Here is a 24,921-nt window from a genome sequence, read left to right as displayed (position 1 = left end):
AGGTTTAAGGAAGTATTGCTTTGCAGGACATATAGTAACTCCTCACTTAAAGCTGTCCCGGTTAACATTGTTTCGTTGCTGATCTATCAGGCAACAAGCTCATTTAAAGTTGTGCAATGCTCCCTTATAGCGTTGTTTGGCAGCTGCCTGCATTGTCCACTGCTTGCAGGATTCTCTGGAAAAGCAGCCCCTCCTTGTGGGGATTAGAACCAGGGGAGGCCAAGCAATCCCCCTTCCCCCCGATCAGCTCCCCTAAATTCCCTGCAAGGTACGTGGCTCGGCAGCTGCCCAGTAGCAGTTCAACTGTCCCTCCCTCCACTGCTGTGCTGCTCCTGCCCTGCCCTCTGTCTTGGAGCTGCTCCCGGGAGCCTCCTGCTTGCTGGGGGAGGGAAGCTAAGGGGTGCTGATATCAGGATGTCTCCCTGCTCCTGCCCCCCACCCACACTCTGTACCCCCTCTCCACAAAGCGTAGGAGGGGGACAGGTTCAGGGACAGAAAGGTGGGAGCTTGCTGGAAACTGTTGTTTCCTGTCTGATCTGCTTAAAACGGCAACGTACTTGAACTGGGGTCAAGGTACTTAGAGGGGCAATGCACGTCTCTCTCTCTCTCTCTCTCACTCATGCACGCACCCCCCAACACTTTGGAAAGTCAGCACCTGTGCAGCCATGCATGTGCTGTCAGGAGGAGGGAGTGGTGGGCTCCAGCTGGATAGTGTGGGCTCACCATCATCTTCAGTTTTTGCAGGGAAGTGTTTGCAGCTACTGCCCTGCATCTATTGTGTTTCCTACCTCCTGCCTCAGTCCATGCTGCCTTGTAGAGTGTGAGGCTATATTAACAACAGCGTATTAACCCTTGAGGGCTCAGCCGAGTGCTAGTTCATCATTTAGCAGCAAGGCATTCCCTGGGAAATATTCTACCCTCTTACTCCAGGACCTCAACCAAGCTTCACAATCACTCATTGCTGTGTACAATTTTAAACAAACAGTTTAATACTTATACTGTATATGTATTGTGTTTTGTCTGGTGAAAAAAAATTCCCTGGAACCTAACCCCCTCCATTTACATTAATTCTTATGGGGAAACTGGATTCGCTTAACATCGTTTTGCATAAAGTCATATTTTTCAGGAACATAACGTTATTGTTAAGTGAGGAATTACTGTACAGTCAACTTGTGTAACTCTTTTCCAGGCGATGTTGTAAAGGTCAAGGGTTCAAAAAAGAACTAGATAAGTTAATGGAGGATAGTTCTATCAGTGGCTATTAGCCAGGATGGGCAGGGATGCAAAACCATGCTCTAAAGTGTCCCTAGCCTCTGTTTGCCAGAAGCCGGAAATGGGCAACAGGGGATGGCTCACTTGAGGATTACCTGTTCTGTTCTTTCCCTCTGAAGCACCTGGCATTGGCCACTGTCAGAAGACAGGATACTGGGCTAGATGGACCACTGGTCTGACCCAGTATGGCTGTTATGTTAAAGCAGCTTTACAGGAAGGCTATAAAGGTAGCCCTTAGCAGCAGCAAAAGTTCCATGTCATCCTTTGTCTCCCTGCGCTGCCAGGATGTATGCACACATGGCAACCCTATTTTCCCTTGCATGCCTGGACCCAGCATCAGTATGCACATGTGTAGGATGCTGCTGACTGTACTGAGTTTGCAAACCAGAAGCATCCTGAGTTCACTCGGTGCAGAAATATGTGCCTTTAGCCTCGTAACTGTGGTGCAGTGTGAAGCAGGCCACACTGTCATCCAGGCAGATTCATAGACAGCACCAACGAGCCTTCAGCCTATCAAATGCTCACTCCATGACCATCCTGCAGCTACAGAGATTTAAATTTAATTTCTTTTTCTCCAGGACTCCTGATGTCAGGGTACAGATTCATGAATCCTAGCAGGAGTGGTATGTGGGGTTCCCCCAAAACCAACAAGTGGCACAGATACACTGCTTATAACAATATCATTTCTGGGGAATAAAGTCCCCGTTTCCCCCTTAAAGTACAAGAGAGATCTCGGCACCCTGGCATCATGAAACTTTCCTGAGTTTTCCACAGGTTAGTAATCATGAACCTGCCTCTGTAGTACACCAAGTCTTGCATAATAATGGAATAGTAACCTTTGTGGTTCACATATTCACTTGTTCCTTGTGGCAAACAAACGATGGATACATGAGTGCTATTGATGGCCTCAATGCAGTTTGGGGACCCCATCCTTTGAAAACTAGCTATTATTTCTGGATCGTTTCTTATGCCAACCACCAATGGGTATACCACAGTGTTAATCACCTCACAAACCTCGCAGTGAACTTTCCAACTCCAATGGACATGTAGCCATCTGGGATGGCCAACTTCCACAGGGCAATAACAACCTGCTTCTGTACCAATATGACTTCCCTCAATCAAGTCTCCTGGTCCTGGAGGGTTGTGCAAGATTCTCACATAGCTCCATGAAGGTCTGTTTCCTCATGTGGAAGCTCTGGAGCCACTGCTGCTGCTTCCAAGCCTGCAGGATGATGAGATCCCACCACACTGAGCTAGTTCTCCTGCACCAGAAATGATGGTACACCAAAGGCAATAGGGGCATTCAGCATATCTGTCCACTGTGCCAAAAATGAATTGCTATTGCAAGCATCTGTCTTTGATTTCAGCAAAAAATGATTCTGAAATGCCATCCAGCATCTTGCCAAGCACCTACTCCACTACATAAACATTTGTCCTGCAATAAGGAATAGGAACAGCTCATCCAATAGATCCATGACTACAACCCAGTTTTGCAGAAACAGAAGTAAGGGCAACATGAGCCAGAACTGTCATCAGCATGTGTGTGAAGGCAAGGTGAAATGTGTTTCACATATGGGTCCAAGAAGGACTGCAATATAGTACTAACAACACACCAAAAACTGGTTCCTACAGGGTCTCCATGTGATTCCAAGAACCCTGGCATACCGTCCCTGAAATAGTAGCACTAAACTTGTGTACCCACAGCAGCAGTGTGGATGCACATGGGTACACCGCATTATATGCATGTCTAGCAGAACAAACAGACTTTTGGGGTGGGTTTGGCTGGCTCAAGCCCGCATGAACACAACCCGTACTAGGGTATGCACACCAGTGCAGACATAACCTTAATGTGCCCCAATCATAGCATCCTATTTTTAGGTTTGCTCTAAAATCTTATTTTTAAGAATTTCTAAGGCAACACACATGCTAACTACAGTCGCTCCCCAGGTTACGCAAGACCCAACTTATGCAAATTCGCACTTATGGAAAAAGTTCCATAAGCCAGAAATAGGATTTTCAAGTTGCGGAATTTTTTGCATAATGTACGGGTATATGTTTCCAACTTATGCAAAATTTGAGTTATGCAAGGCTTTCCGGAACGGAACGATTGCGTAAGTCGGAGGGCGTCTGTACTCAAAATCGCTGTCTGACAAAATATTCTGTATTACAGGTTTTGTTTTTCCTGCTACCTTGATTCTTTGAGTAAGAGTTTCAGACAAGCAAGAATACTTTATTTTTAAAGTACTTTGTACTCTCCAGCAAAGTCATCATAGAAATGTTCAGCCAAATAAATGATAAACTACAGTCTCAAGTGCAACTGAATAACTGCTGGCATATAGACTGATGTTGACACTGTCTCCCTCTCACTGATTAGTCATCTATACAACTCTTGTATTCAAAGCAACAATCACTGCAGAGTATTACAAATGGGTCATTTGCATTCTCTATAATAATGAAAAAGCTTTTGGAATCCCTCCACCTTCCCCTTCCTAACCTGAACAACAAATATCAGCAGCCACCTGTCTGACATTTAGTTAATTTTATACAGAGTTTTTAAGAAGCAGCTATCCATCCAGACTAGGAGTCCTGAAGATAAAAAAAGAAATAGCAAAACTCCATTCATTTATAACTAAGTAGCAACATTTTCATTTAATCTAGTCCACGCCCCACCACCAGCAGCAAATCAGGCAAAACAACTCTCTCTCTCTCTCCAACAATTCACCACCTTCACAATTCTTCCCTTTGAAGAAGGTGGGGGGGAGGGGGAAGACTGGCTTTGCAGCACATCTCGAAGGTCAGATTTTATAGGATTTTATAGGTTAAAGCAACAGGTTGATTAGGTTTAATTTTTTTCCTGAAGTGCTCAATTACCACACTGATCAGTACATCTGATTTTTACCTTAAAAATAGAATTTGCTAAAATGATTTTCCATTTGCTAATAAGGATATTAGGAGCTCAAATCAGAGTTATTTATCTTGATGTCAGTTAATGTCCAAGATTTCCTTGGCCTGTATGTCAGCATGTCAACTAATTTAATTTCATGTGATGAAAGTAAAGGTGTCCTAGAATTCCTTTCTTCTGAAAAGTGTGATTACACAGCAAGTTTCCCAGTGTTATGGATTAAAGACACTTGGGCCTTGGCTACACTTGCAAATTTGCAGCGCTGCAGCAGGGTGTGAAAACACACCCTCTCCAGCGCTGCAAATTGCGGCGCTGCAAAGCGCCAGTGTGGTCAAAGCCCCAGCGCTGGGAGCGCGGCTCCCAGCGCTGTACGTTATTCCCCACAGGGAGGTGGAGTACGGACAGCGCTGGGAGAGCTCTCTCCCAGCGCTGGCGCTTTGACTACACTTAGCGCTTCAAAGCAGCAGCGCTTTGAAGTGCAAGTGTAGCCAAAGCCCAAGTCAATTAGACATCTAAATTACTGAAGTTAAATGGTTTATAGTCCATAAATGAAGTTTTCCCACACTCATACAATACAACTGTGTGGAAGTTTGTTTAAAGCTCTCGAACAGAGAAAGATAAACACTACAGAATTTAGTGGATGCTGGAGCAGCCCAATGGCAGTGGAGATCACTCACCAATTCACAGGATTGCGCCCAATATAATTCTATGCTCAATCTTAGGGTACGTCTTCACTACCGGCCGTATCGGCGGGTAGCAATCGATTTCTCGGGGATCGATATATCGCGTCTAATATAGACGCGATATATCGGTCCCCGAACACACTCCTGTCGACTCCGGAACTCCACCAAGGCGAACGGCGGTAGCGGAGTCTACAGGGGGAGCCGCGGATGTCGATCCCGCGCCATAAGGACAGTAGGTAACTCGATCTAAGATACTTCGACTTCAGCTACGCTATTCACGATTCCGCCTCCCTAGTGTAGACCAGCCCTTACCATTGTATTTTACAAGTTTTTGCTATTCATATGGTGATTTTGCAACGGCACCAAACTACTATTTGGTACACTGGGCATCACTGTCATGCCTTGATCCTAGAGCTGGTTCAAACCCCAGGAAATAACCTTTCATTACCAAAAAAAAAAATGTTCATCCTGTAAAATAGGGAATTTAAAATTGTCTATACCTTTTTTGGCAAGGGTAAAATCTATACATGCCAGTGCATGGCTAAGTGGGAGAGAAAAATGTCTTAAAAAACACTGTTGAAAATGTAATTTTAGGCTTTCATAGTTATAGCAAAAAATCTTCAGCTAACAAATAAACTCAATGTCTTAAAAATCAATGGTATTTTATTTATGTTTACTTCTAACACTATTAGTCTGCTTTCCTCAGCATCAATATTCACTTCAAAATTCAATTTAAAAATAATGCTCTCTTTCTGCAATGTAACCCAGCACGTCTTTGGAATTGAACACCATGTACCGAACATTTCTGGCTCAAGATGATAAGAATTCTGATATTCTGTGAGGAGGAGCAGTAGAAAATTGCTCAGTGTCTCTTACAAAGCAGCACAAAACCAGAAGAATTCACATTTGAAACTCAAATGAGCCTTGTTAAATAAGGTCATGGAAGTCTGGGATGACGAGCAGTGGCTGCAGAACTTTCGTATGAGAAAAGCCACTTTCATGGGACTGTGTGCTGAGCTCGCCCCCACTCTGCGGCGCAAGGACACAAGATTGAGAGCAAGCCCTAAGAGACAAGACAGGCACAATGCCTGCAAGTCAATTTGAGACATATTAACAGTGGCATACCACGGAAACACTTTTTTTGTTTCCAAGCAGATAGAGTGTATTCAGGATTCCAGAGCACCCACCAACAAGAGAGAATTGTTAAACCAATGTAAATTTAACAAGTGTCTTTCTACTCTCTGTAGTTACAAAAGCACCTGATAGGCACAATGCTGCAAACTGTGACCATCTACAAAAGTCTTCTGACAAATGATTGGTATTATATGCGAACATAATCAAATAATTTGAAACTTACCTTGTTCTATACAACTCTGGGCAAGAGCAAAGAGCTCAGGCGATCGCTCCTCTAGCAACTGCTGGTGAATATTCACATATCGCAAAGTCCACCAAGGCAATGTCTAAAACGGAGAATAAGAATATTTTAAATGAATGATAAATACAACTGATTTTCTTTTATAAACAGATTTTAAAAAAATAATTTCAAAAACACAAATACAGTTGCTTTATAAAAATTCAATACCAAATCTGATCTACTTGAGATTAGATTAAGGTAGGAAGTTTCCTAAACTGTAGATTCAAATTATATCAAGGCTGAATAAATCTTGAAAGAGTCAAAAGAAAAAAAAATCTTATTATATAGATGGGTGCTCAGTCACTTAAAATTAATAATTTTTCCCTCTTGTATTCCCCTCAGATGATGGCTTCAATCAACAATGTTCCTTTCCAAACATGCCCTCCTTTCTTCTGAAAAGGGGAGTGCTAAAAGTTTGAAGCTGTCTCACAAATAAGACAATTATCACTATCTTTATGACAGATTTCTTGTGCAATACAAATGCCGCACAGCTTTTTTATATAAAATGGAGAAAAGGTGTCACCCAATAAAAAGGGAGAATTCAATTAGTTGTGATTTGAATTCCCTACAGCCTTGCCTCTCTTTCTCCTTGCTATTTTAAGGGTTGTAGTTTAAAATTTCAACCATTTGTCTCTTCGGACACAGCTGTGCACCAACAGGTTGAAGACTGGCAGTGAAGGTTTTTCTTCTTCTACATGTTAGAATTTAAAGCACATCTTGCCAAGATATCTATTCCCTGATTCAAGGAACATGCACATCTCAACACAACATATGTAAAAGAACTATCAGATTCAGACATTTTAGGATTTCATATTAAGATCATTCTGAGCACACTCAACAAAAAACAAGCTATTTGATAAGGCTGAAAGTGCAGTTTAGTATTCATAAATAGATAACCATTAATATACCGAAGGGAGATAAAGGAATTCTCTCCTGAGGTTGTCCAGTAACAGAAAACCATGTGTACTTCTTTCTACACAGCAACAAATAAACCACATTCTAGTCTTTGAAGCCTTTCCTGAGAGTAATCAAATCCAGGCTCTGGCAGGCCAACGTGAGTCAGAAAATCCAATCTACATCAAACACACGGGCTAGATCTCAGTCCTACAGATACAATCCAGATGAACAACGTTGTCTTATCTACTCCACACATATTGGCTGTCGTTACACCTACATCAAAAAAGACTGAGGCTTCAATACATTCCTATGAAGGAAAGATGAGAGATAGCATGTGTGACATTTTCACATGCCTATCACAACATATCCAGAGCACTAAATGCCACAACAACTATGTGGGTGAAACCAGAAAAGTCACTAGCTCTTGAATGAACTCTCACAGGAAAATAATAATAATAAAAAAAACAAAACCACACCACCTGTGGGTGAACACTTTTCCCAAAGTGATCACTCTACATCTGACCTATCATTTCCTCACCCTCAGAGGAAACCTACGCAACACTTTCAAAAGACAAGCATGGGAATTTACATTTATAAATCATGGTCTTAATAAAGACACCGGATTTAGGGCTTATTATAACAATAATCTGTAACTCATTTTTTGCTTTTTTGGGGGGGAGGGGCAGGGGGGGAGAAAGGTGTTAATCGGCCACATCACATTGAATGGTCCCCTAGAATATGTGCTAACTACTTATGCTAAACTATCTGTTTGATCTTGTATTTAACTGTGACACTCTATGCACCTTTCCCAGACCTGAGGAAGAGCTCTGAGTAGCTGGAAAGTTTCTCTTTCCCACCAACAGAAGTTGGTCCAATAAAAGATATTACCTCACTCACCTTGTCTCTCTAATATCCTGGGACCAACACAGCTATAACACCGCATTTTCACTTGTAGTCAATAATATGAGATATTTGTAAAACTGCTTTAATACTTATGTCCACATTTTATATATAAAACAAACATTTTTGTTACCTAAACTCTACATTTTTGTCTGAAAATTACAGTGCAATTTTATCACAAGTCATATTAGGTGTTTCTCTTAGAATCTCAGATTATGGAATCAGGCATTTACATGAGAATCTCACCTTTTGCTTTTTAAAAAAAGGTTTCTTGCCTTAGCTTGAAAATGTGAAGTGAGTGCACACTAAGAAGCCAGAAGGTAAATCCAAAGAACTCAAAATGTATTATTTTTTAACATATTTTTAACTCAAGCTAGTAATTTGGGAGGGGGGGGCACGTGCCGCGGGCTGACCATGATGTTTAAATGCTTGAGGTTAGTAAGGACAAGCTAACTTTAATTTTAATTCTTTGCTTTGAAGTTTCCAGAATATTAAGAGATCATGGTTTTTTGTGCCAAGCAGCTTTGCATTTTTACTGTGCACAGATAACTTAGACACAGCCTATTTTTAAAACCTCAGACTGGTTTATGAAGTTCATCCTCAATAATAAGGCCCAGTACCTTTGACATATTCAGAGAAATTCAGTTTAAAATTAAATGTGTTTGAAATAAATTTCAAGTTAACAAAGAATGTGCGTCACCCAGAAGAAAAAGCAAGGCAAGCTTGTGTATATTTTGAACTCTGCACATTAAAAAGTTTATTTCAATGTATGAGCATATAAATATGTGAACATTAAAAACTCGTGAGTTGCGTGAATATGCACACTTGTTAATATTTTTATAAAATCAATACAAAAATATTAATGCAATCTTGAATTTGAGACAGACAAAATGTACTACAGTAGAACCTCAGAGTTACGAATACCTCGCGAATGCTTGTTTGTAACTCTGAACAAAATCTTATGATTGTTCTTTCCAAAGTTTACAACTGAACACTGACTAAATACAGCTTTGAAACTTTACTATGCAGAAGAAAAATGCTGCTTTCCCTTTACTTTTTTAGTAGTTTACATTTAATGCAGTACTATACTGTACTTGCTTTTTTTTTTGGTCTCTGCTGCTGTCTGATTGTGTACTTCTGGTTCCAAATGTGTGTGGTCGACTGGTCAGTTCTTAACTCTGGTGTTCGCAACTCTGAGGTTCTACTCTACGTATATATGGAAGCAGTTACAGTTGCTGTAGGAGTCATAACTGAATTTTCTTCTTTTCAGCCACAATGATATATTAATGCAGCTTTTTGCACTACGAAAAACAGAGTAGCTTTTAAAGAAATAATTTCATTTACTTATAAGAGAGTCAATAGGCACAATCTATAACAATTAGGTAGATTTTAATATCTTCAGTATATCAGTTAAAACAAGCCCACAAAATATAAAGGTAAGTGACTGGTTTGCTCTGTAAATCTACATATGAAATTCACTGCAAAAGAAAAAGTATCTGATTTGTAGTCCAAAATATTATTCTATGATTCTATGCAATATTGACAAACTCGAGCATTCAAAAAAATCATGAAAATTGGGTCTTTGTTTCTTTACAGTTCATCTCCTCTAAAGTCTTATTTATTATCTGAAATCAAAATTTGACACCACAGTTTTCTTCTGTGGAAGGTAGGAGGACAGTGAGAATTTATGAATGAATTCCAGTGAACAATAATCAGCATCTGGACTGGTAGAGTGAAGTAAAGCTTTTTGTGTCTATGTGTCTGGTTTAAGTTTTCCCCAAAACTGTGCTCACCACAGTCTTCATGTGGGGAGAGAGAAGGGAGGGCTGTGTCTGGCCAGCTGGAAGAAAAGGTGGGTTGCCCCTATAAGGGCTCCCTTTTAACAGGTGGGGAGAAGGGGGAAGTTTATATGGATGGGAAGGAAGGGCACAAAGAAGTTGGGGCCAGATCAGGAGGACGTCACTGCATTGAAACTTACTCTTATTGGTAATAATCAGTGCGCCTACAGCGACTGGGTGTCCGCAGCCTGTGGCTGTGCAGGGAGCCCCCTGCAGCCCTGCTGTCACGGCAGAGACTGAGCGGGTCCTGACAGCGGAGCTGCAGAGGACGCCCTGTGCTGTCTCAGGGCCTGTGATACCCAATCTGCGCAGGCACAAGGTGTGTGGGGAGGCTGTGGACCTGGCAGGGCAGAGCAGAGACCCCCAGCCAGAACTGAAAGGAGAATGACAAGCCCCTGGCTCCAGGGAAGGACACTCTGCTGCCGAAAAGTTCCTGGCCAAGGATGGCGCTCACACACACCTGACTGGTGAGTGGGGCCTGTGTCACTGGATCCCTGCAGACACAAGGTGCGGGAAAGACGAGAGTGCTGGCCAAGCAGAGACCCCCAGGCAGAACTGCAATGATCTGTCATCATCATCCTTGGCTGTGGAGGAGGCCACCCCTCTGTTGAATGGCTCCTTTTCCAGTAAGAGCCATTCAGCAATGGAGTGGCTTCCTTCCTGGCCAGAAGCTTGTCCTCCTCCTCGTGGCCCTAGCTGGGAGGGCATATTGGGGGGGGGGGTTGTCTTCTCTGCCAGGACCCCAGCCTTCCTCTCACCTTGTGCCTGCAAGGATTCAGTGTCAAGGGCCACAATACACTGCAGTCTCCCTCACACCTTGCGCCCCGGTGTCTTGGGCCTCTTGGCTGCACAGGGAGCCCCCTGCAGCCCCACTGTCAAAACTACCCCGCCCACCCCACCCCCCAAATGAAAAAAATAAAAATACTTACAAATGGATTTTTTTTAAATGGATAAAAATTGTTAACATTAGAAAAAAATATTTAAATTAATTAATTAAATAAATAAATCTAAGCTAATAATCTAATAATTATAATTTAAATAAATTAAATTAAATAGATAAATAATCTGCTAAGCCTATCTATATGTTACATATATTGCAGAATACTGAGGTCAGAGGCTAGCATCCCTACAGGAGCAGAATTAAGGTTGACAACTGTGGTGTACAACAGGTGCAATAGTGGTAAGGTGTGTCTGTGGGTGGAGGAGTAGAGGGTACATATTGATTGTGGCTTAGCTTTTCATTTCATTGTGTTTGTGATTTGGAGTCAGGTATGTATGTTGTGTGCATCGCATCTTTTTTTAAATAAAACTGAGGTTTTTATACAAATGAACACATACATGCAAATTCAATTATGGTTTACCATTTGTGTGTGGCAGAAAGCAGTTCTCTCTCTGAGCTATCCAGCTCTCACTGATTTCAGCAGAGGCCTTTCCACTGACTTTATGGAATCTGGATGAGGCTTTAGGAGCTTTTTGGAAGCTACAGTAAGGAAGCGTGAATGGCTTTCTTTATAATAAATAATAGCTGACAAAGATGAAGTATTTGCTTTTGAAAACTAACTGAGGCAAAAAAATTGTAATACTAGGGATGGACAAGGTTCTACGGCTATCTCAGACCATAGCTCAAAGGAGAATTATAACTGATTAAAGTTGTGCACATACAAGCAATACAAAAATCTACCCCAATTTAACTTACCCCACTCTGCTTGCACTGGGAGAATGTGCATGCTAGAGTTCACAAGTAGTGTAATTTTGCCAATAAGACGTAACACTAAGGTTACTATCCATAAATATATTATGAATCTCTATGCAGAATGGCACTAAACCCTTAATGTTTACCAGATTTGTTCATTCTGGTTATTTCACTATGTGTGTGTGTAAGCAAGTGTTAAAATATGCTATTGTCTATAAATGCCAAGGAAATATTTATATATACACACTTCTGTTCTACAAATAAGTGTACATCAACCTAAAAGGACTGCACACACACAGCATCTAGAGAAAAAATCTAAACCAATTTCCATGCAGTTGATTATAATCTGCCTTGAGAGGAGCTATCAAAATGTATAAAATACTGTCTATTTTGAACTGCAATGAAATATGACTTATGATATCAAGCTGAACAAAGCAATGGCTCACAAACAGGAGACCTTGTAAAAGAGGTCAAATCCTTCCCCTCCTTCCCCCCAATCACTTTGTTTAGAAACCCAAAGGCAATTTAAACATGACTGTGTTAGGAAATGAATACTATTCTATTCACAAACCTGTAGCTGAGGATATATCTGGGGTTTATAAGCTCAGTGATAAAAATTTCCTCTGGCCTACAGCTTGCCACACAGAAGTCTCAGACTAGAAAAGAACATTTTTGTAAAAATTTCAGTTAAGTCAGTAGAGCTGTGCATGGCACTTATTTTATTAAGTTTAGTTTTGGGGGCATGGTTTCAGGATTCTCTTCTGAATTATTATAAAATTTGTCAAGTATTTAGTCTTTCATGTAGAATAGTATTTGTGAAAAACAGGGCTATATTAATGTTTTAAAAGGTACATTTCTCAGAATTTTATCCAATTCTAAGCTCATTTACATGACTATTACAGAACTGAAATATTGAGAGTTTTTTGTTGGATTTAAACTTACATGAGAAAGAATGGCTAGGCCACATTAGGAAACTTGCAGAAAATGGTTTTCAGCAGCTGATGCTCCTGAACTAGCATTAAAACTTGGTTTTATCACTTTTAATAGTGTAAACAAGCCTTTGGACAGGAGGAGGTCCCTCACTGTGCCCGTTTGTACACCAGGTACATTTTCTCCCCTTCTGGCTGACCTAATTGCTGGAGCTGAACAGCATTCATCTGGAGTGAGAGAGGAAAAACAAGAGAGAGCCTGGCTTCCAGAAGTATAAAACAACCAGGAACACTCCCACACTGTTTAATTCCGGCCCCTATGAAGATGCAGCTGGAAGTAGGGATTTCCTGCCCAAGCACCAAGATGGACCAAGGAAGCCTTCTGACCTCAAGCCAGGGCCTGCTCAACTACAATGCATTGGAGGGAAGTCACTGCTGCTAAGGGCCTTCCCAGCTCCAGAATCACCCTCTGCTTTAGCTTAGAAGCCGTCTGATTGGCAAAGGAGGAAAATAGTCAGAAAACTTTATTTTAAGGAGGAACTCAGGGAAACCTCTCTGTCTTTCATGTGAAATCAGAAAGGGGGGCGGATAGGGATATGGTCCCCATAGTTGTTTAGTACTCCTAATGTGCTGGCAGGGTGGGGATCTAGCTGACTATTCAAAACTCAAGGAGAGGAATCTCTTATCCTGTCCAGAGAATGTGCTGCACCGGTTTACAAAGATTAGCAGTTTTTAAATAACTTTACAGTCTGTAGAAGTTTGTGAAATAGAAAGGTTACAGTATGTTAGAACTGTACGTACTACTGTACATTTACACTCATGTTATTTTAATTATATATGTAAGAAAAACAGCAAATTCTAACACTGAACTTATCTTCATGAAAAAGAGGTGCCTTCATCCCTCACAAGGGAAAAAGCCCCAATAGACATTTCTCTGGCTTAAGCTATTAGAAATTCAATTTACATAACTTATCTTTTAGAAAAGATAACCCTTGATTTTAATTCCCTCACTATTGTAGTCACTGCTTTGTTTTGTAGAACTGTTCTTTTAGAGTAAGTCATCTCAGAAAGCAGAACAGGCCAAAAAAAGAGGGAAGACAAACGAAATGGAAGAGAAAGAAAATAGTAGACAGAATGAGACACTGGAAGAAAAATGAGAACCAATCCATGGTTGGCAACCACAATAAACTATTTCCACATATTTCATACCTGAATAGCAGCAAGTTTATGTCTTGAATGCACAAGAATCACTCTGGCTAACATCAACAAGATAGGAAGAGAAGTCAGATTATAGACTGATTCACCATCCAGAACCAGCGTACTCAGAACAGCTGTACACAATGCTTTGGGCTGAAAAAAGAAAGAACAAATAATAATATCAGCACCAGACAATATTAAAGCACTTAAACAGAAAATAATGTATTACAGGGCTTTAAAACGATTACCCAACACCTCACTGTGATGCTCTGTACCTCGGGGGTACACCCTACACTCCCATGTTCATCTTTATAAAATGACTGTGTGCTTTCCAATGCAAAGTTTGCCATGTTGGGTGTCTTCGGAAGGCTCATAATGCACTGAGCATGGTTGTTATAGTAATTGTTACAGTAATGTTATAGTAATGTTATAGGTTATAATTTCATGTATATAGTTATGAGGCTGAAAATGTATCCTCATGGCTTAAGCCTTAAAGCAAGCCCATGCAAAAACTCTCCAGGAATAGAGAGGCAGTTCACACCTCATCAGGGCATGGATGGGACAAACCCAGCCCAGCCTCACAGGAACAATGGACACTGGCTTAGGCAGCAACAAAAGAATCTGTTAGATCCTCGAGGGAGTCACCCCTTCATTTGGTCAGTTTGGGATTGCAATGAGGTAATGCTCACTTGACTCTGAAGGGGGGGGGCGGGAGGAGAGAGGGCAAAGCCAAGAGGAAAGAAAGGACATGATAAAAGGGAGAGACATTTTGCCATGCTCTCTTCCTCTTCCACTTACATCTACAACCACCACCACCACCAAGCGACTGAAACACTGATCAAAGGGGAGAGCCTGACTGAAAAGTAACCAGCCAGCCTGTGGTGAGAAGCATTTCAGTTTTTAAGGACACTAGAAATGTTAAGATCAGCTTAGACTGCGTTTTGCTTTTATTTCATTTGACCAAATCTGACTCGTTATGCTTTGACTTATAATCACTTAAAATCTGCCTTTATAGTTAATAAATCAGTTTGTTTCTTCTACCTAAAGCAGCGTATTTGGTTTAAAGTGTCAGAGACTCTCCTTGGGATAACAAGCCTGGTACATATCAATTTCTTTGTTAAATTGACAAACTTATATAAGCTTGCAGTGTTCAGCAGGTATAACTGGACACTGCAAGACAGAGGTTCCTTGGGTTGTGTCTGGGACCGGAGATATTGGCTAGCGTCATTTGGTTGCAAGTAGCTGGGAGCAGCTTACATGCCAGAGGCTGTGCGTCAACAGCCCAGGAATGTGGGTTCTCACAGTAGAGCAGGGTAAGGCTGGCTCCCAGAGTCAAGAATTGGAGTGGCCAACAGATCACTGGTCCAGACAACACCAGAGGGGAATATCACACTGACCGGAGGATAAAGTCTGCTCACCAGGCTGACTTACACTGGTACTCTCAAGCCACAACCCCACCCCAAGGCCTGCCTCTTCTTGCTTCATCTCCTGCTGGTTGGATATCCCTGCTAGATTGGGCTTAAAGACTCCAGTTCCCTGCTGGGTAAAATCTGCATCTCCAGTTAACAGCAGCCCCAGCACATAAATCCCATGTCAATTAACGATGCTGTCCATCAAACAAACTAACCAAAACTGCCTCCAACAATTTAATTAAGTCACCTTATAGCCACCCAAATAAGTCAATTTAGTGTATCCTTCCATTGTCCAAATAAATTAATGCTGGGTGTTTCTCTAATAGTCAGTTAGTGCATGCTATCTCCTCCCTCCCCCAGCACAGAGTCCTCTGATGGGGATAGTGTCAGCACAGTCCCCCATGTAAATGCAGAAACCTCTGCTTGGGAAATTATGTTCCATGGCTCCCGCTAAAGGGACTGCCCTCCAGAACGTCTCCTCTGCTTAATGGGGTATGGGTGCCATCCCCCACCGTGCATCCTGCTCTTAACCCAGAGTCCATGCATCCCTCCAACTATTCTAACTGTAATGACAGCCTTCTCTCTTTACAAAGGCAGCTGGAGATGTCTGTCTTCACATCACTCCATCAGTTTACTCTTGCTCTATGTTTGGAAGCTTTCTTTAGCAAACAAAAGTTATGTACTTCTTTTCCCAAAAGTAACAGCTTTGCCTTCAACCTGTGGAGAATCTCTTATCTGAGAAAGATTCTTAGTCATCTTGGATGAATGGGCATTGTTCAAGCCCTGATGTAATATTAGCTGAGCAATATATATGGCTGTTTAAATATTAATTTGTTCCCAAATGAAGTAAAGTTATCTGCATCTAAACAATATTCAACACCTTGACTGTCAATTTACACTCAAGAAAAAACTTGCTAAGTGAAGTTGTTCACTTTTTAGTGGAGTCAAATCCTTGCCATAATAAAGCTAGCTTTTTTCCCTCCCTGATTTTTCTGGATAGTGCTGTAATTCATTTATATATATTTAGATAATTCAGCCTTGTATCCTGCAGCCAATGCTGCAGGTTATCAAACTGTTTGATACCGAGAGGAATTTTTACATGACATCAGCATAATGGTTTCAATTCCATTCATGAAAATGAAGTCTATGATGGTCTGATGAACCACTTGTGAGTAAAACAGTAAAGGAAATAAGTTGTTTAAGAGCTGTACCAAAAACCTAACCTCTGGCCCACTCAAAGGAAGAATTTTACCAACGACCATAACTGATCTGATTTTATGAAAAAGGTAATATGCTAAAGCAGAGGTCCCAAAACTTTGGGGTGTGCCCCTGTAGGGGGCGCAGAGGATCATTCGGGGGCATGGCTGAGGCCCCAGGACAACCCCCCATAGAGGCTGGAGAGGGAGCGCCACCCAGCTCCGCTCCTAGCCCTGTCTGTCAGCCCCGTGTGCGGGGTTCTGGCTCCCGGTGCCACTCCTGCCCCCAGCTGTGGCCCCATCCTTGGACCCCTTACCTCTGTCTACACCCCCCTCCCCCTGGAGCCTTGGCACTGCTCCTGGCCCCAGTTGTGGGGGCAAAGACAGGGATAAGGGGGTACAACCCTGAAAAGTTTGGGGACCATTGTGCTAAAGAGTAGCACCAGGGATTCATTTGGAAACTAATTCATGCATACATCAACAAATTCAGTGCTGATTTTAAACTGTTTTTTTTCCTTTTTAAAATTTTTCCTATGCTTAAAGATACAATAAAATAAAGTACTAAGAAGCACACAGCGTACCCACCTTCTATCAGCAAACCAGATATCTATTTTGATAAAGACAAGCTCTCTGACCCTTGATATGTTGCAGCAATCTACAGTAAAATTATTTGCTGCAGCAATCCATTAGGCACAAGTTCACATTTCAAAGCCACTAGCAGGATAAAAGACGCATCTGCTCAGTTAAAGCAGTGTCACAAGGACAACCAAGAGGGGTAGAGATAGGTTGTAACGCTGTCCCAGACTTAGAAACGGGTCTAGGATTTCCAGAAAGCCATAGCAATTTTTCTTTTTAAGTTGCTCTCAAAATGTCATGCCGTCCTCCATGCAACCACCACCACATGGAGAGTCCATTTCTTCATGTCCAGAAACCTAAGCCAATAGCTGATCCTCTAAACCCGCCCTCCAGACTGCATTTAGGAATAAAACCCAAACCAACAGAACGTACTGCTAAAAGATATCAATGAGGATGAGAGCTTAGTAAGATACAAAAAAGGTTAGACATTTACAATACTGCCAACATCAAGCATTCAAAAGACATGACTCAAGTCCCCCCCCCCCCCGCCCCCTTTAAGATTTGGCTAGAAATCATGAGGCTTTAAAAAAAAAAAAGAGAGAGAGAGAGAGAGAGAGAGAGTTATTTTTATTTGCCTTCTAGGGTTTGAGCCATTAGGGGTTGCATTTTAAAGCTTTAATCTACAGCAGGAGGGGGTTTCAGAACACACACCAAATATAAAAAAAGCCAGCATAAGAACTACGAGCATCACAGTCCATTTTGGTCAATTTCACAGTCTTTTAATTATAGGGATCCATTCCTGATCCAAAAAGGAGTTGTGGTGGTGGGGTGGTCGCAAAGTTACTATAGGGGAAGTTGCGGTACTGCTACTCTTACTTCTGTGCTGCCGCTGGTGTCAGCGCTGCCTTCAGAGCTGGGCAGCTGGAGAGCGGTGGCTGTTGGCCAGGAGCCTAGCTCTGAAGGCAGAGCTGCCACCAGCAGCAGCGCAGAAGGATGGCATGGTATGGTACTGACACTCTTACTTCTGTGCTGCTGCCTGCAGAGCTGGGCCCTCAGTCAGCAGCTGCCACTCTCTGGCCGCCGAGATCCAAAAGCAGCAACACAGAAGTAAGGTGGCATGGTATGGTATTGCCACCCTTACTTCTGCACTGCTGCTGGGGGGTGGAGGGGCGCTGCCTTCAGAGCTGAGCACCTGGCCAATATCTGCCACATTCCGGCCACCAACTCTGAAGGCAGCGCAGAAGTAAGGGTAGCAATACTTGACCCCTCCTAAAATAACCTTGCTATCCCCCTGCAACTCCCTTTTGGTCCAGGACCCCCAATCTGAGAAACACTGGTCTCCCCTGTATAGTACAGGGTGGATAAAAATCAATTATTTTAAAAAAATTGATTTTTTTATTTAAATCAGATTTTTTTTGATAAAACGCTTTTTGAGGAAAAAACCTAAGATAGTTTTAATTAAGATACATGATAGCTCAGATATCTCATAATGGAATAGGGATTATAAATTCTAATCCTATAGCATGAGACAATATATTCATGTAAAGTTTAAGAAAAGTTTTGTAAATGAGTTCCAATAGTTCATGGATTAGGGACTCACTCTTAGGGGTTTAATGTATACAGAAGCCCCTTGTTTAGGTTAATCTTTCTATCTACCCAATGGGACTCAGTGCTCAGTCTAGAAGATACCATTAGAGATGGTTAGTTTTGCAGTTCTCAAACAGGGGATTTGTGTCTCCAGAGATAACATTCTTGTTAACATCAAAAATGTTATAAATACATACAGACATAAATAAATAATAGAGGTGAGAAATAACAGACCTCAACCTTATTGTTCCGCTGCAAATTTGTGTACACAAAGTCAATCCCTTCTCTCTCTCTAAAAGTGCAAAGTTTCAAAAAGTTCAAGGAATAGAAGATTGTTGGGGGCGGAATAGATCTGGACAAGGAGAAGAAGTCTGGAGATAAATGTGAGAAGGGAGGCACAGACAGTAGAAACAAAAGTGAAAGTGTTTGAGCAGCATATTCCAAAAGTCTTGAGGTCTTTCTGAGCGTAGTCTTAATTGATTTGAGATCTACCATACCATTCTCTCACTAGAAAGGAAAACCTATAATGGCAGCAGGCTGTAAAAGAGACCAAGTTTGGGAATATTTTAATGAAGTTCCTCTACCTGTTGGTAAGACAGGCATGCGTGCAAAATGCAAACAGTGCAACAAAGAAATGCAAGGCCTGGTTGCCCAAATGAAACAACTTCGTGAGAAGTGTTCCTGCTTAGGAGGAAGTTGCATTGAAGATGATGAAAGGAACATGTCTGAAAATGCAGGATCTTCAGCTTGGTAAACTTTTTTATTTCATACTTCTTTCTTCTAGACTATTCTTGAATTCCCACGTTTGAGCAAAAAATATAGTTGTTACTCTATGGTACTATCATTTTAGATGCAGTTGTGATAAAAAATAAATAGCTGAAATAGGCAGATCTTCCTTTTACAATTTCACCTTTAAAGTAGTACTGAGTGTCAGTGAATGCAATGAGTAATACTAAATGAGCAATATGGTAATAAATTAAATAACTGCATTGACTTATTTTGTTTAGGAGAATCCATCCTCAACATACAGGATTCTGAAGACTATCCACCTTCAAAATCACCATCATTTTCTATAGTTTCAGAGTTATCTGCCAATCAGTGCTTCAGTCACATCATGTATTTCACACAGCCACAGTATATCACCTGTAGCAAAAAGAAAAAATAATCTCCATCATCCAGAAACAACCATAGATATGTTTGTGATAAGAACCAGCAGATTACAAAAAGAGGGAACTGATGAAAAAATTGCCGGGTTTGTTTATGCAACAAACTCTTCTTTCCGTATGATTGAGAACCCACACTTCATTAACATGGTTCAGTCATTAAAACCAGGATACAGTCCACCCAACAGAGTAGATGATGCAGGCAAATTGCTGGATAAACTGTATGAAAGAGAAATCGAGCAGCGTGCAAAAGGTCTAGAGGGTGAAATTGTTAACCTGAGTCTTGGTGGGTGGAGCGATGTCCACAATGATCCTGTTGTATGTGCTTGTGTGACAACAGAAGAAGGGAATGTCTTCCTTACAGAAACAATTGATACATCAACAAATGCACACACAGCAGAATACTTACAAGAAGTAGCAGTAAAAGCTGTAACAAACTGTGGGGGAAAAAATTCACATGTCTAGAACGCAGCTTGGTCACAGACAATGCTGCAAATGTATCCAAGATGAGAAAAAAATATTTAAAAGAGAGTCCCCAGCTAATAACATACAGTTGCAGTGCTCATTTGATGCACTTCCTAGCCAAAGACTTCCGCGTTCCAAAAATAAAGGCTAATGTTTTCGAAATTGCAAAATGCTTCTGTAACAACCGCTTTGCAGCAGCTTCTCTGAAAAATGTGGGGAGGATCCAAGCTAACTCTCCCACAAGACATGCAATGAAACTCAGTAGTGGACTGTTTTGAGCACTATATCAAGAACTGACCTAATCTGATGACAGTTTGTAAGCAAAATCGTGAAAAAAAATAGATGGCACTATCACAGCCAAAGTTCTCAACACAGGGTTTAAGAGAAATATTGAACACATGCTGAGTACCCTGAAGCCTATTTCTGTAGCCTTGAACAAAATGCAAGGAAATTGCTGTTTTACTGCTGACGCTGTTGAAATTTGGATGGAACTGAGTGAGATCTTAAAAAGAGAAAATATTCAATGACAGAGTTAAATGACAAGCATTATTTCCAGCTCATTTTCTTGCAAATATTCTCAATACTCAGTAGCAGGATCAAACTTGAACTGCTGAAGAAGAGGAGTTGGCTATGACATGGGCATCTGGCAATCATCGCTCCATAATGCCAACTATAATGAACTTCAAAGCTAAGGATGAACCATTCAAGAAATATATGTTTGCTGATGATGTTTTAAAGAAAGTCACACCAGTGAACTGGTGGAAGTCACTTAAGCACTTGGATTCAGAGACTGTTGAAGTGATAATCTCACTTTTAACAGCAATAGCTTCTTCTGCCGGTGTAGAAAGAATATTTTCTTCCTTTGGACTAATTCATTCCAAATTGAGAAATCATTTGGGACCTGAAAAAGCAGGAAAGCTTGTTTGTTTGTTTTCCCCCCCCAGATTATGAACAAACAAGAAAATGAAGGTGAAGACGATTGACTTAGCTACAGAGGCCAATATTTTAAGTTTCTCATGTTGACCTGGCTGACATAGTCTATTTAATTTATTTTTTTTAATATTTCAATTAACTATTTTAGTTAAACAATTTTAACAAAAACAAACCTGATTTTAAAAAACTGAATGTTTAACTAAATTCAAAAATTCATATGCTTGTTTTGTTAAAATATTATATGTTTGCTGTTGAAGAAAAAAATCCAGAAAACAGAACGTTGTTTAGTTAAATAAAACAATTTAAATGTTTGTCTGGTGATGTTCTCCTCCTAATACTGCATGGCAAGAAAATCCTCCAAATACAATATTAATGATTAACCTGTTGAATTGGAGATAGTTCACCTCCCAATGACTTCATAAATATCTGCTTCAATTAGCTTTGGTAAATGAAATAACCAAACTATCATTCATTTTCTGATACAGCTGTAAAACTAACCTGAAAAGTTTTCAAAATAAATCACTTAAAAATGTATAGTGTGTACCTTCTAAAAATGAAACCTACATCTATCTCTGAGTTGTGAAGAATATATATTAAGATTATAACCACCAACAAGAATGCACTTTTATGTAGAAATCCATGATTAAATTGAGTCTTCCTGACTAGTGATTTAAATCAATTTGATTAAATCAAATCCACCCTGGTATAGCATAGGGCAGGGGTCAGCAACCTTTCAGAAGTGGTGTGCCGAGTCTTCATTTCTTCACTCTAATTTAAGGTTTCACATGCCAGTAATACATTTTAACGTTTTTAGAAGGTCTCTTTCTATAAGTCTATAATACATAACTAAACTATTGTTGTATATAAAGTAAATAAGGCTTTTAAAATGTTTAAGAAGCTTCATTTAAAATTAAATTAAAATGCAGAGCCCCCCGGACCGGTGGCCAGGACCCAGGCAGTGAGAGTGCCACTGAAAATCAGCTTGTGTGCCACCTTTGGCACCCGTGCCATAGGTTGCCTACCCCTGGTATAGGGTAAAATCACACAAAAGACCAGATTTCACAGAGGGAGACCAAATTTCACAGTCTGTGATGCATTTTTCATGGCCGTGAATTTGGCAGTGCCCTAACTATGGATAACAATCTACAGTAGATAGGGCTAAGGAATACTAAACTTGCAGGCCACGGCTGCAACTAACAGATGGAGGCTAGCAAGACCCCATAGCAGATTATTGTACAAATTGCCTTCTGCAGTATTTCTTGCACTTCCTGTAAAATCTGGAACTGGCCACTGTCAGATGCAAGATACTGGACTAGATGAAACAATGGGCTGATGCCATCTGGCAATTCCTATCTCATGTCAGCTCCTTACTAGTTCCCTTCCACAGCCTTTGGAAAGAAACGAACACACACACACACACACTCTCTCTCTCTCTCTCGTCTGAGAGACTGGGGGGGGGGGGCAAAGAATCAAATCCCCCCCAAAATATAATAGGTACACTATGATTTTGGTTACAGAACTCAATGCAAAATAGTTTTATTTTTTACTACTTTAAAAATCCTCAAGGCTGTAGTCTAGATTTATTAGACCTAAAAGACATGCAAGAGCAGCATGTGTTTCTCCCTTTCACCATTTTTCCCCCCACCAACATATTCTTGTGCTTTCCCTCTGGCATATTGTTTTCTGCCCCAATTTTTACTGTTTGTTTTTTAGTTTCCAATAGACCCGCAATCAAAACCTAAAACGACTATACTGATGACAAGCAATTTTCCTAGAATACAGAAACTGAAATACATACTGGAGAGTACTTTTACTGACTGCTCAAAAAACTCTCTGCTAAGCACAAAACCTGTGCTCACTCCCTACTAATAGCGCCATTCAACAATTTATGAACTCAGAATTGGAAAAACAAAGTATACTTCAGAAGGCATTATAAATATTATTTTAAAAAACAAGATCTCTGAAGCACAGCTGACTATGCATTCATTTCTACAAGCCATAAATTAGTAGTCTTTCTGTAACTAAGATCAAATGCAGGCTGGACACTACTCCCTATGCCTACTGTAGTTCCTGGGGGGAGGGGGGGAGAGTTAATTGTATTATAGCACATGCTCCTTACACTGTGTTCCTCTGGAGCCAAACAGCCAAGGTAAGGGAGTCAGCACTGGAATCTAGGTTACAGCCAGGGAACAGGGTGAGCTAAAATTGTATGCTGGTTTGCTGGGCTGCCTGGAATACTTCACATATGGAAATTTTTGTTAATTAATATTTTGTCATATTCTCTAGGAGGCCTGACTTCACTCTCTAGCTACCCAGGCATTGTCTGCAGCAATATTCTTCAGAGAGCCCTACTAAGAACCTCCTTCCTCCTGTATATGCATAGCAAGAAGGGAGCTTGTAGCCAGCTTCAGCAGATCACCATGTTTTGCCTCCTGCAGTGCTCTCAAGGCAGCCTGGCTCAACACCTACACTTCCCCACATCTGTCTGAACAGGGGAGGTGGTTATAACAATTTCAGGGGTTCATCTTTCAGGACACTGGATTCCATGGAATTCTCCAGGCAGCTCAGTTGGCTTGCCCATACTTCTGATTCCCTGTAATTTCTGGATAGTTTTGACCAATAGTTCCCAAACTGGGGTTCGTGAAATGTTACAGGGAGTTCTCGGGAAAAAAATCCCTCATGGCTGACAGAGCTGTCCATAGGGACCCCAGGAGGCCAGCAGCCCAGAGCTCCTGGACTTCCAAGAGCTAAGCAGATCAAAGCAAGCATATCTATCACACTAAGGAGATTTAAACTCCAAGACTCCTTATAGGAAAGGGAGGTGGATATTTTTTGCTGTTTTTAAAATTAAATAGGCAGCTAGTATTGTTTTTTAAATTATCTTGAAGAACAAGTTTAAGTTTTGTTGTAATGTGCGTTGTTTGCCTGGACTGCTCAAGATCTGAAAGTTTGTGTAGGAGGAACACTGAGTTGGGCTTCTTAAATACCTTCATGCTGTTTCACATCTGATACTCCTTGATGAAATATAGGAGCCTTGTCTTACAACAGGCTTATTCAAAGTGATAAAAGCTATGAAAGCTATAAAAGTGGAAGAGTGCTGTCGTTTTCATAATGTAATAGAAATAGTGTAATGATAAATAATTAGTAAGTGTGTAATAAGCATGTCATAAGAACAAATTTTATATTTCCAAGATCACTGCTTTTATAATTTATACTCAGGTAAAGGAGAAAATCCCTGGAAATATTCATTTTTAGGAGGGGGTTCATGAGACTCGACATTTTAGTGACAGGAGTTCACAGGTTGTTAAAGTTTGGGAACCACTGGATTAGACTAACTCAAACCTGATGGAAATGAACTTGCATGTGGGGTGGGAAGAGAATGATGTTTATTATATAACAATAGACTGAATTAATAATGCCATGGAAGGGGGTCCCTAATGTGGAATTTGGGGCCATCGTGTTGTGAAGTACACTAGCATTTTTTCACAAGAATTATGAATGGATTCATTGGTCTCTTAGTGAAATCATACTGATACTTTCCAGCAAAGGGAACAGTCTGACGGTGTATAAAAGGATTCAAGAAATGAAGTGCCAATTTGAATGTGTGAGGATAGGGATTCCCAAAGCTTTTACAAAAGTCTCATTAGCTAAAAGAGAGTTTCTCGTTAATTTAAAAGTGATCTAAAAATGAACAGACAGGTGAAAGGCCAGCAGGAATTGTTATTTGTTTTAAACACCCTATGGCTTGTCTACAAGAATTCTTAGTTTGTGGCAAGTGGAGGTGTAAATCCAAGTGGCCGTATAGACCTTACTGCTCACACTAAAAGTTCTCTAAAAGTGCTCTTTAATATACTTCCATTTCAA

At 40.8% G+C, this 24,921-nt stretch overlaps 1 protein-coding gene and 1 long non-coding RNA gene across 2 annotated transcripts in view; one reads left to right on the top strand and one right to left on the bottom strand.

Moving 5' to 3' along the window:
- LOC123367506 overlaps positions 1-11,057 on the top strand; it is a 33,606-nt gene extending 22,549 nt beyond the window's left edge. The window contains exon 3 of the long non-coding RNA XR_006578502.1: positions 11,007-11,057. This is a non-coding gene — a long non-coding RNA (uncharacterized LOC123367506). The remainder of the gene's footprint in view (positions 1-11,006) is intronic.
- The window catches only part of TTC27 (tetratricopeptide repeat domain 27), a 202,724-nt gene that overhangs the window by 154,148 nt on the left and 23,655 nt on the right, over positions 1-24,921 (bottom strand). Inside the window, exons 4-5 of the mRNA XM_045011797.1 lie at positions 13,738-13,878; positions 6,215-6,317 (exon numbers count right to left, since the gene is read on the bottom strand). Of these exons, the coding sequence (XP_044867732.1) occupies positions 6,215-6,317; positions 13,738-13,878 (244 nt within the window). The remainder of the gene's footprint in view (positions 1-6,214; positions 6,318-13,737; positions 13,879-24,921) is intronic.

This window comes from Mauremys mutica, chromosome 3, assembly GCF_020497125.1.
Source record: "Mauremys mutica isolate MM-2020 ecotype Southern chromosome 3, ASM2049712v1, whole genome shotgun sequence".
NCBI lineage: Eukaryota > Metazoa > Chordata > Testudines > Geoemydidae > Mauremys > Mauremys mutica.
This window is presented reverse-complemented; position numbering and strand designations above follow the sequence as displayed.